The sequence below is a fragment of the Drosophila tropicalis genome, unplaced genomic scaffold (genome assembly GCF_018151085.1).
Source record: "Drosophila tropicalis isolate 14030-0801.00 unplaced genomic scaffold, ASM1815108v1 contig_158, whole genome shotgun sequence".
Classification (NCBI taxonomy): Eukaryota; Metazoa; Arthropoda; class Insecta; order Diptera; family Drosophilidae; genus Drosophila; species Drosophila tropicalis.
This window is the reverse complement of record NW_027172602.1, coordinates 2118630-2134964: the sequence shown is the minus strand read 5'-3', so window position 1 is coordinate 2134964 and position 16335 is coordinate 2118630. Positions and strand designations below refer to the sequence as shown.

Genomic DNA, 16335 nt, shown 5'->3' with positions numbered 1-16335 from the left:
GTTTTGTTATTGTTGTTGTTGCAATTGTCTCTTATTTGCCACAAAAATATAAATTTGTTTTAGCCGCACCTTGAACCACGACACTGATTGCTGAAAATGTACTGAGACATGAAAATGTGAGACTCCGAATATGGCCAGAGTCTGCTGGCCAGACCAGACCACGACGACACTCGATTTTAACCGCGGCGAAAGCGAACATTAAAATTATTATTAATAGATAAGGCAAATACAATGATATTATTTACTTACACTACAACTTCGGGATGTAGGAATTGAAACTCCTCGGTATTAACATATGGCGGATTCGATATAATTAAATCATATTTTTTATCCTTAAGTTCCCCAGGCATATAGTTGTCCTCCTCCATGGTGTGGTTATGTACCTTGAAACGTTCTTGTAGCCCAAGCAATTTTGCGTTTTCCCAGGCCAGAGCAGTAGCCGCTTTGCTTCTTTCAATGGCAGTGGCATCGACTATATGCAACACTTTAACAAAATGCAAAAAAATGCATGAACAATTAATTTTATAACAAATTGTTAAAAAATATATAAAAAGTAAATGAAATTCTAATTTGAACTTTATTAATCTTTATAAAATTTACTTCGATCTTTGAACAATTTAGTTTAATTAATTTTGTCGAAATATCATTTGTAAGTTGAATGATTGTCTCAAAAAGTATTCATATCATACATACAAATAAATAAATAAATATTAACAAATTTCAAGATGATGCGTTTTACTAAAAAGTTTTAGCTCTGTTATTGAAATCCTAAACCATTTCAAATTGCCTGTCACTCAGATTGAAGAGCTCGTTCTGCAGTACAACACCATACATCTTTTGAAATGGGAAAATACGGATTGTACTTTGATATTTTGGGCTGAAGCAAACAATTATGTGGATTCGGGAGGTAATCACCGATTTAAATCATTAGCTACTTTTGTCTTGAGCCCACTATCGCTACCGTGGTCAAACGAGTGTTTAGTCAGATGAACATTGTAAAATCAAAGCTGAGGAACTCAATGAACATAGACACACTTAATTCGATTTTACACATACGGTAATTAATAATTTGAACACAATACATATTAAAAATTTGGACTTCTTATTAAACGTAAATGTATATATATTTACAGTTATGGATTGCGTAGATCAAATAAATGTTGCCACAACTTTGAAGTGCCTCCAAAGTATTTGAATTTAATTGGAATAAACAACTCCTATACTCTATTTTATTGAGCTTGATAATTGTCTATCAATTTTCAAATAAAAAAAAATGTTACTAAAACAAAAAAATGGCCATTTTTTTGGATGTTTTTGAATTTGATCTAGCCGTTTCTAGCAGGTTTACAAAGTTAATTTAGCATTTTTTAGCCCAGAAGAGTTGGCAGCACTGCACGGCGAAACTAATTCGCTCCGCGCACCGAACTCGACCAAGCCGTAAAAAAAAAGAATATTCGCCGCAACCAATGATGCCAACATCGAACAAAGTAGTCGAACTTTGGAGTGGAACTCAAAAAATTGATGCCAACGGCGAACCGATGATGCCAACATCGAACCAATATTCACCGTAGAATATATATTCGCCGTAAAAATTGAAAATACGATTGCACCAATTCGCCCCAGCAAACGATATTCGCCCGACTCACGAACGTTCTGGCACCCTTGATGATATGTTGTTATCGATAACTTTGGGGCGACCATATTTGATTGCCCAAAAGTAGGCAAAGCATTTTGATTTAAATTCAATTCAAAAGGTTAATTGAATGTAACGTACTTGATGACCGTTTGCTTGGCAAGAATAGTTTTAGAAATAATTTAAGCAATAAAACCTTTTGTTTTTTTGTCTGTAACAAAAATTTATCTATTTCATAAGTTTAGCCAATTTTGACTTTTGTTAAAAATTCTACATTTTATTTGATTATATTTAAATCGAGGGGAAGAAAACATTTAGTTCATTTATTTTTTGGCTTTCAAGATAAAATGTTTTGTTTTGCTCACTTTTATTTTTTTAGGGTCTATGCGGCACTTTGAGATTATATTTTATATTAAAAATATTGTACAATAAATATATAAATACAGTTGGACTTCGATTATCCAGCCACACATTAACCGGGCACCCCTATTATCCGGGATAAAGTTGAATTTGTTTCATTCTCACCTCTATTATCCGGGTTTTTTGATTTTCCGTGATGGCTCTGGTCCCGACCGTCACGGATAATCGAGGTCCAACTGTAGATTCAAAAATTAAATCTCAATGTTTATCAAAAATATTCAAAATATAATCCATTTATTTAATTTCTCTATTCATTCAAGTTGAATTTTCAAACATTTTATTGTCCAGTCTGCTAATTACCATTGTTTAGCCGCTCCCCTAGATTCATTTTCTTGATCAAGGTATAAAGTGAAAATGAGAATTTTGCAATCTGCAAATGACAAACAAAGCTGGCACATTGGTCAGAGATTATTTATAGCAGAACTTACGCTCAAATTGGTGGCCAAATCGATGGGCAATAGCTTCATGGCAGTCAGTTTCATGGGCTCCTGCGAACGATGCAAATAAATGAGCAATAGCTTACGAAATCTGGGATTCTGCCCAATCCAACGGCACTGGAATATGGCCAATGATAGCTTCTGGCAATCATCGATCAACGAGGTGGCCTGATAGCAACATGGAGACGTTTGCAGGGTCACTGCCAATAGATAGATGGTCGAGGCGATTTTCGTGTTGGTATTGGCGAAAATGAATATATTGATCATGGTGGTGCCCATTATGGCGGCTGTAATTAGAAACTGGACAAAAATGGTACGCGAAATCACAGGACTTATGCAATTTAAAAATTTCAGCACAGTCTGATGATCCCGTATACAGAGTTGCAGTTCATCGCAGTCACTTTGCTGCTGCTCCTGGCCTGGCTGATTATCCAAATCTTTGGTTGTCTTACCCAAATGATGCATGCGTACACTGAGCAACTGGACATGAGTGCGCAGAACATACAAATAGATGACCGCATAGACATCATCGGTGGCCTGATGCAGGCACGTCCAGTTCATGATGATGAACTCAATCCATGCCTGGACACAGAACTGTCGTCGGTTTCGCCTCCAATCCAGACCGGGCAGATACAACGAATACGGCGGCTGTCCCAGCAGGAATGAGCAAACAAAAGTCGAGGCCGAATAAATGGCATAGGCTATCTGATAGAACCAAACCAAACGATTGCAAAATCGCACTGTTGCCGCAATCCGGTGATGTTCATCCGGTCGTACACAACGTGCATCCAATTCGGCCAAATGGATTTCCCCCGTCGCAGCAAGGGCAATCCACAGGCCAAAGCCACTATTTTGGCTGGCAAAATGACCGCATCGATGGCCACTTGCAGTGAGGTTAGCACCTGGGTAATTTCCATGCCCTCCGTATACTTGTAACTGATCACAAAGAACGTGGGCACCAATAGCAATTGCCATAGATACATAATGGCCGCAAAGCAGCGATAGACAAGTTTCCAGCCTCTGCTCCTTGTGGGGTAACTGCCATCCGGTGCCTGCATACCCAGAGCATAAAAGCAATTGAAGAGATTGCCAAAAGCCTGTCGGGACTCCAATACATGTTTAGGCTGGGATTTCTGAAAGAGATTCGTTTCCTGACCCATCATGTTTGCCACTGAAGGACCTTTAACAAGGGTTCAATCCTTTTATACCAACACGAAATAAGTTTCTATAAAAAAATAATTTCTTTATTTTCATTTTCTTGGTTTTGTTTTGGTTTTTTTTTTTTTTTTTTTTCGTTTTTTGTTTTTTTTTTTTTGGTCTTTCTGGCTATGAATGGATATTCAAAATGAATTGTTAATTGCTAATTTGTACATAAAATAAGTCACAAGCAGCATTTATTATTGCATATTTAAGGGCGCCACAGCTCAATTAAAAGTGGGAAAAAAAGGGGGTTCAAATGAAAACAAATCGAAACGGAAAACGAAAAACGGAAACTTTCCTCATTATAATTAATTATTGAATGCAATGGTAAAAATGCAATTACACTACAAGGTTAACATGGCTGGCTAGCTGATTGGTTGTTTGTTTTTGTTTTTTTTTTTTTTCTCCTTCTTTTTGTCTTTCATAGGCAAATTGGTTAGTTTCGTTTTTTTTTTTTTTTTTTTGGTTATAAATATAAATTATTTCGTTTTCAGTATTCGATTCGATTCAATTCTCGTCATTTGTTACTATTTTCGGTTGCTTCAGTGTTTCTGTGTGTGTGTGTGTGTATGTTTTTTTGTGAGCATGAACAACAATTTGTCTAAATTAAAATTAATAACAACAGGCCAACAATTTGACATTTTCATACAAGGACAACAAGTTTTAAATGAAATTGGCCAGCAATTTTAATGAATTTCATTTCAACTGAACTGAGCTTTAGGCCAAAATTCATACATTCATGGAAGTCAAGTCTTGGCCCCTTAAGGTATGCCAATAAATAAATTTATAACTTTGCAACTTTCAATCAATATTTTGCTTCAAGAATTACTTTAGATTTCGAAAACTTTTCTATCTGTTTCTTGTATTGATTATTGCATACTTTAGGGGCAAATTGTCCCAACAGGAATTTGTTATATGTTGGCCTGTGTAAATAGGTAAATTCAATTAGTTAGTTAGTTGGTTTTGGTTTTCTTATTTTCTGTACTAAGTGAGGTTTAGATCTGAGCTAAGGGTCTATTGGGGCTATTCTCGATTGCCTCTTCTTTCTGTCTGTCTTGATTTTGTATCTTAACTAAGCTTAATGAAATAAATTTATATAGATATACATTTATATATATATATATATATATGATTTTAGTATATATTCTAGAGCTTAGAAATGCTTCTTGATGTACAAATTGTATTCCTAGCTAATGCAATAAACAAGAAATCATATGGGGAATTCAGCTTAAAGATATATGTATATTCAACTTATTTTTATAGATGGCGCTCTTAAACGGAAAAACACAAAATTATAATCGATGATTATATTGGAAAGAAACAAGAGAAAGCTTGTAAGCTTCATGGATTATAACTTGTTTAAGATATATGTATGTATGTATGTATGTATATATTATATAGAATCTTTTGTTCTTCATTCATTAGTTTTTGAAAGTTTTGAGTTTTCATGTTTTTTGATTTTTATAAATGTTAATAGCAATGTTTTTTTCTATCCATACATAGACACACATCTCTCTCTCTCTCTCTTTCTCTCTCTTTCTATATATACATATCTGTATTTGTATATAAACACTTTGTCAGACTTAAAAATGGAGTGTAGAGTATATATATATATATATATATCTGAATTTTTGTTTGGGTATATGGTGTTTAGAATTCAAATGTTCTTAGTACTTTCGATATATATATTAGAAGTACTCAAATTTAATAATAATTATTATTAAATTATTGATGTTTGGATTTTACATCGTTTAATGTGTATATAAGTGTGTATATTAGTTATTATTTATTAGCATGTACATTATTATTGTTGTGTCTTTTTCTCCACTATGTTTCACTTTTGCAATTGGCAACTTCTCTATATATATATAAAATTTGGGGGGGAGCTATGAGGGGAGGATGTATAATGTTGATAGATGGATGCATATAGGTTACCGGGAATCGAACTCTAGTCTTCTGGCTATATTTTTTTTAAGGCAAATCACACAAGTCATGGGATATATACATAAATATTAATCAAGATTGTATATATATTGCAAATTGAAACAAATTTGAAGACTACAGCAATAAATGTATGAAATATATCTATAGTCGATATATATACATGGGGATAATAAAGCTAATCCTAATCCCTCTTTCAATCTTATGCTGTGGTGTCTGTTATCTGAGGTATGGCGTATTGGCATTTCACTCTAATTCACGGAGACTCTTGTGCTCTCGCTCGCACTCACTCACAAACGATATTCATAGTGTGCGGAACGAGAACGTCGTGCTCCTGAATACCAACGATATGGGACACGTTGCTGGTGCAACCCTAGACCCAAACCCAATGCTCCAGCATTGGTTACAGCAATACTACCAATGTCCGCTCCCGGACTACGCGCCAACTGTAGGGTTAGCGCCAAACGCGCCTGCTAGGATGATGACGATGGCGATGGTGATGGTGTGCTAACGCTGGAAGTGTGACGTGGTCGTCGCTGATGTTGCTGATGCGTATGCATTGCTGGTGCCGTCATTCGTCTGGCCAATGCATTGCCAGGACCATGTGTAGATAGATTCACATCCAAATAGGCTTCCGGACTGAAACGCACACGACTATGCTGCGATCCGATGGATCCCTCTTTGGCACTCAAATATGAGCTATCATCACTGGTCAACGAATCGGGCGGTGTGGCATTTGTTGGTGTGCCCTGTTGAGAGGAGATGCTATTGCTGCCGGCTCCGTTCCCACCATTATTACCATTGCTTCCCCCTGTGCCATTGTACTTCTTGAGGGAACTGCGCAATTTGGAGGCCTGACTGGTGGCACTGACAACTGGTGGCAGCGATGCCACAGCTCCGATTGGCAGCTGTTGCTGTTGCTGCGGCTGATAACTTAGATTGAGTCCATGTTGCTCAAAGGGCAAGCTAGCTGGCCGGGTTACAGTTGCGTATTTGGTCTTGGTTATCGGCAAAGGACTATGTATTAAGCGATTGAGCAACTTTGGTGATCCTGCGGCATAGAGCTCCTGTTTAGTGGGTGGTTGTGGTGCTTGTGCTGATGCAATCGGCTGTGCCTCCTGTTGTTGCTGCTGCTGCTGTTGCTGCTGCGTTTGTCTGTCATAGTCCAAATTAAGATTATTGTAATCATAGATTAACTCCTCCTGCTCCAATAGCAAGACATTCGAGTTATTGGACACTGTGGATGGTGTCCTTCGATGTCCTGCCGCGCTAACACCCATTTGGGGTACACGAGGCGGTGGTGTTCGTGTCACAGCAACTGGTGGTGGTGGTGGTGACTCATATTGATATTCATAGTAATCGGGCAGACGATGGTTATAGTCATAGGAATAATCTGGATAAGATTTACAATCACGCTCATACGCATAATTCAATTCCGGTCGATATGGAAAATAATTTGAACCTACAAACAGAGAGAGAGAGAGAGAGAGAGAGAAAAGTGAGATGAGAGAGATTAGATGATGGCAAATTGAGAGAGTTAACTCACCAAAGTAACCATTCCGATAGGTTGCACCGCCATCATTGGAATAACTGGGACCATTCCGCAAATAGTCAGCCGGAGCATAAAGTGGAGGCGGACCAATGCCACCGCCCACCCGAAACTCCTCAAAGCCTTCACCAGCATTGCTCAATTTGCGACGTGGCGATGGTGTTGGTGGTTGCGAGCCGGCAGCATAAAGCGCCGTCACTGCCTGTGCTTGTGGTGGCTGTGTTTGAGCTGGTGGCAATTGCTGCTGCGGCTGCTGTTGCTGGTGCAGATGCAACTGATGTTGGGGTGTACGCTGCACTGGTGTATAATACGTCTGACTGCCACCTATGCGACGGGCTATTGATGCTGCGTGTGTGGCCTGGGCCAACTTACTCTCCACCATTTGTGGTTGCTGCTGCTGCTGCTGCTGTGTTGCTGCTGATGCATACCTAAGAAGGAAAGCAATCGAAATGAATTGGAGTGGAGTGGAGAAATGGAAAATGAGATGAAATGCAATCTCACCTTGTGGCCGAAACTTTTCGCCTTGGAGTCTCCGGTAGTATTTGCAATTCCGTTTCCAATTTCAATGGTCCATCTGTGGTAGTCAGCTTTAGCAATGTATCCGTCGTCTCGTTGTCCAGCAGATTCTTTTCATCTCTCTCTTCATGTGTTGGCTCCACCACAACCTCCTCCTCCTCCAGTATATTGGCGGCTGTCAATGCCTTGGGGCCTGTTCGCAGGGCCTGAATTTCGCTCAGCAATGACGGATGCACTGGGGAGACATTCGACATGCGGACATCGTAACCAGCCGCCACACCGGCCAGCAGTGAGGCCATGTTATAGAGGAGCAGTTCGATTACCGATAGCTTGGGCTTACGGGCCGCATCTCCGGCATAAAGTGTGGGCAATGGCACATTGCTGGTGAAACGACTGAGCAGATAAGGTGATGGCGACATGATGGGCATATTGGCTGGTCCTGGTCGCCAGTTCTCTTCCATTTTGCAGCCTTCGTCAATGGAAATTGTTGGCATGAAGGAAGTTATGATTGTTTCAATAGTTGTAAAATGCATTTGAAATTGGGCAAAGATTACTTAGTTGTGGATTGGGGTAAGAGGTAAGAGGGGAAGGATTCACCGCAGGCAATACCTTGGATTAGCCATCAAATACGTTGTTTTTGTTGTGTTTGTGTTGAATGGTTTTTGATTAGCAATATAATTTTAGCGGATTACAAATCGGAATAACTCATTCTCTCTCACTCTCTCTCTCTCATTCTCTAAACCTTTCTTTATAGTTTTTAAATTTTTTTTTTGTTTTGTTTTTAGTTTGTTTTATTTGCGTACTTTTCTGGTTTTCTAAGTGTGTGTGTGTGTGTTCAGTTGGTTGGTTTTTTTTTTTTCTATTTTGGGTTTAAAAGGTGTTCGTAGGGGTCACCCTTATCCAATGGAAAATACACAACTTTTTTGTTTTTATGATTAAGAAAACATAGCATTTGTTACAATTTAAAATTAAAAACAATACAAAATACACAAATTATTTTCTTTTTCTTGTTGTAAAAATAATACATAAATTTTGATTTTCATTTTTTTTTTTTGTAAAAACTTTGATCACATTTTGAATTTTTTTTTTTTTTCTGCATAAATTGTAAATAAAACTGTAATCAAAATGCAAAAAAAAAAGTAGAAAATTTGGAAAAAAAAGGAAACACAGAAGCCAATATAAGATCTAGAAACTAAACAAACTTAGTTCAACTAAGATGTGTGTGTGCGTGTGTGTGTGCGTGTGTGTAGATATATATATATAAATATTGTATATAAGTAGGCATAGTTGATAGGATTTTATAATTGTAGGTACATGTATAAAAAAAGTATCGCTTACTTAAGTCATTAACTAAAAACTAATTAATTTACAATTACGTTTATAATCATTTCGTCATATTTTTTATCCCCTTCCTTTTGTTGTTATTGTTGTTCTCTTCTCTCGAGCTCTTTATCAATTGTTATTCTCTATATGTATGTGGGTTTATATCATATATATGCACTGTATATGATGAAATTGCTTTAGGACCGCTCATTGATAGTTAAGACACTTTTCTTTGGAAGACCATTGTCATTCATTGGGGAGGAGGGGGCTGTCAAATTTCCTTGGAATTATTGAAAGTTATTGCCACACAGACTTCAAATGTCGGCTAACGACTAACAAGAGATAAACGCCCATCTAAGACATAATGTTCATGTTTGAGTATTAATGGGAATTATTCCCAAGAAACTAAACTCTTAGAGCCCCTAGATTTGGTTAAATGTTATCTTTTAGTTCTCAGTTTATGCATCGTTGCCATGCGAGTTAACCATAGATGGAAACTTATTGATTTCTCTAATCACTGGTTAGAAGACGACCCTCTCTTCCCCTTTCCCATCCCCTTGTCTCTTCACTCTTATTCACTTTGCAGTGCATATACGAAATGCTTTTGTTTTAAGTTGTTTTTTTTTTTTTTGGAATCGAGCATGTTAATGCTCCTTGAGGGATTGACTTATTATTTAAGTGTGCAGTGTAGCCTAGGGTTTTAATATAAAACAATGAGCTTTTTCGTCCACAATAAGAGCCAGATGTGTGTGTGTGTGTTTGTGTGGGTGTTTTGCGTTTCAAGCAGGCAACTCAACTCCAATTTCAACATCATCTCGATTCTCGATGCTATCATCATCATCATCAGCAACGCTCCAATTGCTCACATGATTGTGTCTGAGGCTTCTTACTTTTGCGTTTAGATTTACTTAGTTCGTGCTGCGTTCGCGTCTGATAAGGATCAATGGCACCAAATTCAACTCCATCTTCATCAACATCAACTGTTGCAGGACCACCACCACCGCCGCCGCCAGCACCATTCAAATTGTTCTCATAGAGCTTGTGATATTTCTTTTTGGAGCCACGTGTAAATAGATTTAATAACGAACGAAATTTTGTGGATCCGGTTGAGTGATGCTGATGATGATGGTGATGCTCCTTGGCCACCTTACGTTGGTCGGTGGGTGCCTCTACAGATTTCGATTTGGTTATATGCTTGGGACGTTGCTTCTTTTGGTTTTTACTATGCTGCCGTTGCTCCTCTTCAAGCAGATGTTGCTTCATTTTGATAACATCCGGATGTGGTTGAACATCAAGCATACGCCGTGTGGCCAATATGGAATTCTCCTGCATATGATAGCCATTCTGGCTATCTATGGGCGGTTCTGGGCTACCATTGATGCTATCCGCTAATGAGCTGGATGAGTATGAGGTGATAAAACTAATCGAGGCAGTCGATGTATGCAATGGATCATCAATTGAGGCTTTGGTCGCATTGGGGCTAATGGCAGTGGTGCTTTGAAAAGTTACAGAACTTTTTCTAGATGTTGTTGAATTTTGACGCACTTGTCCGCCGCCAATTGCCGATGAAGGTGGATCATCCTCATCGTCATGGGCAACAACAGTGGCAACTTCATTTTCATCCTGAATATCTTCTGGTGATGTTGAGAATTCTTCATCATCATCATTCCCGTCGTCGTCGTCATCATCATCATCATCGTCCTCACCTGTGGAAGCCTGATCAGATGGCTGCGTAAAGAAACATTTACGCGAGAATTGTGAACGTGAGGCATCACGTTTGAATGTCTCCTCCTTTTCGAGATAATCAAAGTCCGAACCCTGAATCATTCTTTCGTGTTCATCGTTAAGCGGTGTCGTGGAATTATACATGGTGAGATCGCCACTGGATTTGGAATTAACGCGCTCACTACTAGCCAAAATCTTTTTCGATACATTTCTATAGAAGGCGCGATCATAGGTATTATTATCACCACCTCGCCAGCCGCCCAACTGTATGGATGAGCCCAACTGTTGCTGTTGCTCCATGTATTGGTGGTAATGTGCTTCTAGAACGGCCGTTGTTGCTGCTGGCTGTGGATGATTATGATGATGCTGAAGCTGATGAGGTTGAGTTTGTTGATGGGGATATTGTGTTGTGCTATCCAATGAATGCTTTTTACGTCCAACTGCTGGGCTATTGCCCAAACTGCCGCCACCCAAACGGCTGATTGCCGCTGCCGATGGTGATGTTGTTGTTGTCATTGCGACTGGCGATGTGCTTGAATGTTTGAATATGTTGAAACAACCGAGTATGGGCGTCTCTGAGCTATCATCCGATGGCATTTGCAAGGGAGTTGTTATTGTTGTTGCTGTTGTTTGTAAATGACTTGATAGATTGTCCAGCCCCTGATCATGGCTGCGTGCTCTATGATAATGGCGATTTATCGAGTTGTTGTTGCTATTATTGTTGCCATTATTGAGTCTACTTTGAGAAGCTATACTGGGCGAAGAGGAATTGCTGGTGTTGTTGTTGTTGCTGTTGTGGTTGGATGACATGCTCATGTTTGTATTAGTTTTATTGTTATTGCTATTGCTATTATTATTATTATGATTATTTTGATTATTATTATTATTATTGTTGTTGTTGTTGATGTGGTTCATATTGTTGTGGTTTTTGGTACGCAATTGATAATGTGGCATACCTGAGACCACACCAGCACCCACAGCTCCAATAACCGCCACACTGCCGCCAACATTTGAATGTATTATCGATGGCGAGGTGGGCGATGTTGCTGGCGTTGCCATTCCCATTCCCAATCCCAAACCCGATTGTGGTGGCGGTGTTAAGGAGCATGTGGCAGATGACACTTGCTGTTGTTGTTGTTGTTGCTGTTGCTTCTTATCCAAATTTGGTGCACTTTTGCTAAACGATGAATGAGTGGAACTTTGGGCTGGCCACTCCGTTTGATTGCCACCCAATTGCGAGGGTAGCAATGAACGTTCACGCTGATGCATTGTCGATGGACCCCAGGTTTTGCCTTTATGACCATCTGTCACTGTCCTCATCATCATCATCATATTCATCAACAAAATGTAAAAAGAAAAAGTAAATAAAAACAAAAGAAAAATAAAGAAAAAATCGTAAAAAAGAGAACAGAAAAACTTGCATAATAAATTCAAGCAAAAATGTGAATTAAAAAGAAATAAACAAATGAAAGAAGATCTAATTTGCCTACTCAAGTCGGTAAACAACTTTACTTCTATTTGCATTGTCAGCTTTTCAGTTAGTTTTCTATAAAAAGTTAGTAATCTTTTCGTTTCATTTACAGAGACTGTGGACTTTGTTTATCTTTCTATCTGCTTTTGAAATCCTATCTCTTTAGTCATCAAATTGTTTAAAAGAAGGGGTCGTAGGAAATGGCTTATAAGAGAATTCATTTTATTGTATCTACACTCACGTGCCACAATACGCAATCCGGATAAAGATGGTGATCCAGGCGGTTCAATTTTATCCCTCACTGTTGTAATTGTATGACGAAAACCCGTGGGTAAGCTTATTTGCAAAGGTTTCTATATTAAATAAACAAAAATAAATGCAATTAAGTTGTGTACATTTTTCATATAAATTTCAATTTCTAGACTCACCTTTTTGCCCTTTTTGGGTTTACGTTTCGATGGCACTGGCTGCATCATGACTAGCTCACGGCCCATTAACTCGATTTCACGTTTACGAAGAGCATCTTCGAGTATCTTGAGATGATTCGCTTTCTCACGCTGCTCATTTTGCACTCGACGCAATTGCTCCTCCTTGTTGCGCAATTCCTGTGTGGAATATGGAATAAAATCATTAGCTTACAATGTCAATGAGGGGTAGAGTAGAGCAGAATTGGGCTACGGTTAAATGTCATGCCGGAATAGATATAAAAAAAAAACCCAAAAAGGAATAATTATTAAAAATAAAGGCATGTGAGGGGGGAATTGGTGGCTAACCAATGGGGTATACGTAAAAACAGAAAAACAGAAACGCAAAACTTTCTTCTTTCTTTTAATGCGCTTACCTCTTCGATGGTTTGAAAACGCTTTACGATGGTTAAGTTATATATGTATATATAAACAATTATATTCATATACATATATAAATATATATGTATATACAGATAGATAAAGTATTGAGAGGAAATAAACGAAATGATTAGAATTTTGACAATGTGAAAGAATTAGTCAGTTAGCCGAAATTCAAAGAGATCGTAGATCACATATCCTTGAAAAATGGCCCACAGACACAGAGAGGATAGACTAAATTTGTTTAGGACATTTAATTAACTATAAGTTTATGGACTTTTGCTGTTGTTTTCATTTGGCTTTACCTTTTCTTTTTCGCGCAAATCGTGCAGAACTTCGGCAATCTCTTGTTTCCAACACTCTTGCATATAATGAAACGTTTCCTTTTGTGTAACTGAGAATTTTGATAGAGCAATGCTTTCCAATTGTTTAAGTATCTCCTTGAATCCTGGTCGTGTGTGCGGATCTATTTGCCAGCAGCCTGAAAGACAAAAATCCAAATGTTATTGACAACATCCAATGGAATGGTGTAAAGAGTAAGTTAATATACTTTTCATTAGGGCACCCCAACCCCAGGTTTCGGGGCATGTTTTTGGTATAGGCAAGGTTAGCTTATTAACAGCAACGCCATAGGCCACGGACAGTGGATCGAAACCTTTGTATGGTGTCTCGCCAGTAATTAGTTCCCACAGCAATACCCCATAGCTCCAGACATCGGAGGATCTGTGGAAGAGAGTAGATTAGTATTTGACGCACTGGTTCAGAGTGGTTGGAACTTACTTGGAGTATGTGCTTTGACTGATAACTTCTGGCGGCATCCAGGCATATGTGCCCGCTGCACTCATCCTTTGTGTGTTGTACATCTCACGGGCCAATCCAAAATCGGTAATCTTAAGCGTCTTCTGATGCAGCTGATTACCCTCGATGGCCTCATAGATTAAAACATTGGAGGACTTGAGGTCACGATGTATTATCGACATGGGCGCCTCGTTGTGCAGGTAGTTCATGCCGCGCGCTATCTGTATGGCCCAATTGACAAGAACATCGGGTGGAATTTTACCAGCCAGCACACGATTGAGACTACCACCTCGGGCATATTCCATGACCAGGCAGAGTTTCGTCTTTAGGCAGACACCGCGCAAAGCGGCAATATTTTCATGCTTGAGAGCCCAAAATAGTTTGGCCTCCTGCAAAACATTCTCGCGCATACGTTGCATATCATCCTCACCCGTCTGATGGGCTATCTTGATGGCCACCTCCTCGCGATCGTAATAGCCGCGATGCACTTTACAGAAACCACCAGAGCCGATAACCTCTTTAATGTCCAACTCATCGTAGGCAATTTCGTGGGGCTGAATGTTACCAATGGCCGATGGTACATTCTGTTGCAATGGATCCACATCGGTTACGAAATCTCGTGGAAAGACTCCAACCTAAGCAAAAGAAGATTTCGGAGATAAGGCTTTGCTTAATTGGAATGCTCACACACACAAACTTACCTTATTGCCGATCTTGCCCGTCCACCATCCATCGTCGCCAGATACTTCACTGTCTGTGGAAAGGACGACAACAATTTGTCCACGACGCAGTGTTAACTCATCCTCACCCTGGGCATCGTAGTCATACAAGGCTGTCCATAGACTGCCATCGGCAGCTACGGGTGCCTCATCATCCTGGACAACATTCACATCCACTCCATTTGCCGGCTGCTGATGACTGGTGGCCACATGCTGCTCCTCTCTAATGGAGAGCATGATGCTCTACTCCTAAACGAATTGTCTGTTCAATTCGTCCGATTGTGCGACAGCATTGAAGTAAACAACCCTAATTTCGTGTCGTGTGCCACTTAGCCTCAGGATGTTCTTTGCTAAGGTATACTTTTCCTTCTTCTTCTGGGGCTCCAGTCGTCGTCTTTGTGTAATCAAATGAATTTCGAACCCCGCAAAGATATGTATATATCTTCTTCTATTATGGCTGGTGGATGGGGGAGGGGGATAAGGGAATTGTCTAAACTAAATGCGTCCAATAACCAATACACCTGCCACGCCTACTCAGCGCGCGCGCCTATTCACGTTGAAGTTGTTGTTGTTGAGGTTGTGATTGTTATTGCTGCTTTTGTTGTTGGTCTTGTTACTGAATAGATTTCACTTCTTTTTCTTTGATTGTTGCAATCACCCTCCCCCCTCACACAAAACCACAACATATAACCTCACCCTTGTCACTGCTGTGTTCCGTGTCTTCCGTTCTTGTATAGTTGCCGCAACTCGGTCCCTTGTCGTCCGTTACGTCGTTCCCCGTTTAGGTGGCAAGTTGATAACATTAATTAACTGCACTTTTTTTTTTGTCTTTTCGCTGTTGCTTAGTTCGTCTGGAACATCTGGCAGCACTACGTTTCTACCAGTGATTCGACGAGTGTTGCCATATCCGTTTTCTGGCCAAAGAAATCGATTTCGGTTAGGGATGTACAAAAAAGCGAAACTATAAATATTTATATGTCAGAAATAATTTTCAATGATCAAGTGTGAAATTCCTGTTAAAGGGCTACAATTTAAAATTAAATTTTTTTAATTTAATGAATAATAGGAATATATTTAATTTTCCTCAAATTAATTGCACTTCTATATAGGCAATTACGTGTAAAAACAACTATTTTTAGGTACATCACTAGAACAGTGCTTAGTGTTGAAAAACGCAGTTGCCAAGATCAGAAATCAACGGTCTTTTGAATAGTAGCAACCGTTAAAATTTGAAAAATTCAAAATAAATCTTCAAGTTATTAGGTCTTAAGAGAATTTTCAAGTATTGTTTCTTTTTATTTTAAACATCATAATTTAACATTTTAAAATAGCTTCAATTCTGGTATTATTTCAATAACGTTTTTTGTATAACTTTTTCTTTTTTTGGTATTTAACCAATTTTGTTTTCTTTTTTGCTGCGCATGTTTGCGGCACAGTAGCGGAAGTGGGACAACTGCCATCGTCCTGTCAATGGAGCTCGCGCTCTCTTTTATTGCTACAGCTGCCGCCACTGCTGCTGCTGCTGCTGCTGCTGATGCTGCTGCGGTGTTTTTTGGCTCTCCTTTCTCTCTTTTGAGGCATGTGTTCGACATTAATGCCGCACGCTCAGCTATGTGGCTCCAGTATGTGGATGTGGGTGGTTGCTTGGTAGGTTAGTTGGTTTCTTGTTTGGTCAGCCCATCTGTGTTTGTAGACTTCTTGCTCCATGCTTTACCAACCATACACACTCCGGCTGAATTTGGTTCGGTCCAGAGGACT

At 39.2% G+C, this 16335-nt stretch overlaps 2 protein-coding genes across 4 annotated transcripts; both read right to left on the bottom strand.

The window, feature by feature from the left end:
• Positions 1–2270: 2270 nt before the first annotated feature.
• Positions 2271–3653, bottom strand: Or7a (Odorant receptor 7a). Its single transcript, XM_068298261.1, is given in 3 exon segments — positions 2271–2423; positions 2482–3302; positions 3305–3653. Coding segments are annotated over 3 exon segments (1248 nt in total). The 3' UTR covers positions 2271–2345.
• A 2301-nt stretch (positions 3654–5954) lies between these two features.
• On the bottom strand, positions 5955–15510 carry slpr (slipper). 3 transcript variants are annotated; one of them, XM_068303803.1, is made up of 10 exons: positions 14560–15510; positions 13841–14493; positions 13611–13783; positions 13366–13541; positions 13057–13077; positions 12644–12820; positions 12457–12568; positions 7682–8165; positions 7178–7608; positions 5955–7093 (listed from the first exon to the last, which is right to left on the bottom strand). In XM_068303803.1, the coding sequence occupies exons 1-10, from the start codon at positions 14812–14814 to the stop codon at positions 6105–6107; spliced, it is 3471 nt and encodes a 1156-aa protein (XP_068159904.1). In that variant the 5' UTR covers positions 14815–15510; the 3' UTR covers positions 5955–6104. The 3 variants fall into 3 exon arrangements, with proteins under 3 accessions (XP_068159904.1, XP_068159902.1, XP_068159903.1); XM_068303801.1 differs by lacking the exons at positions 5955–7093; positions 7178–7608; positions 7682–8165 and adding an exon at positions 9110–12054 and having other exon boundaries at positions 14560–15486; XM_068303802.1 differs by lacking the exons at positions 5955–7093; positions 7178–7608; positions 7682–8165; positions 13057–13077 and adding an exon at positions 9110–12054 and having other exon boundaries at positions 14560–15484.
• Positions 15511–16335: the final 825 nt, after the last annotated feature.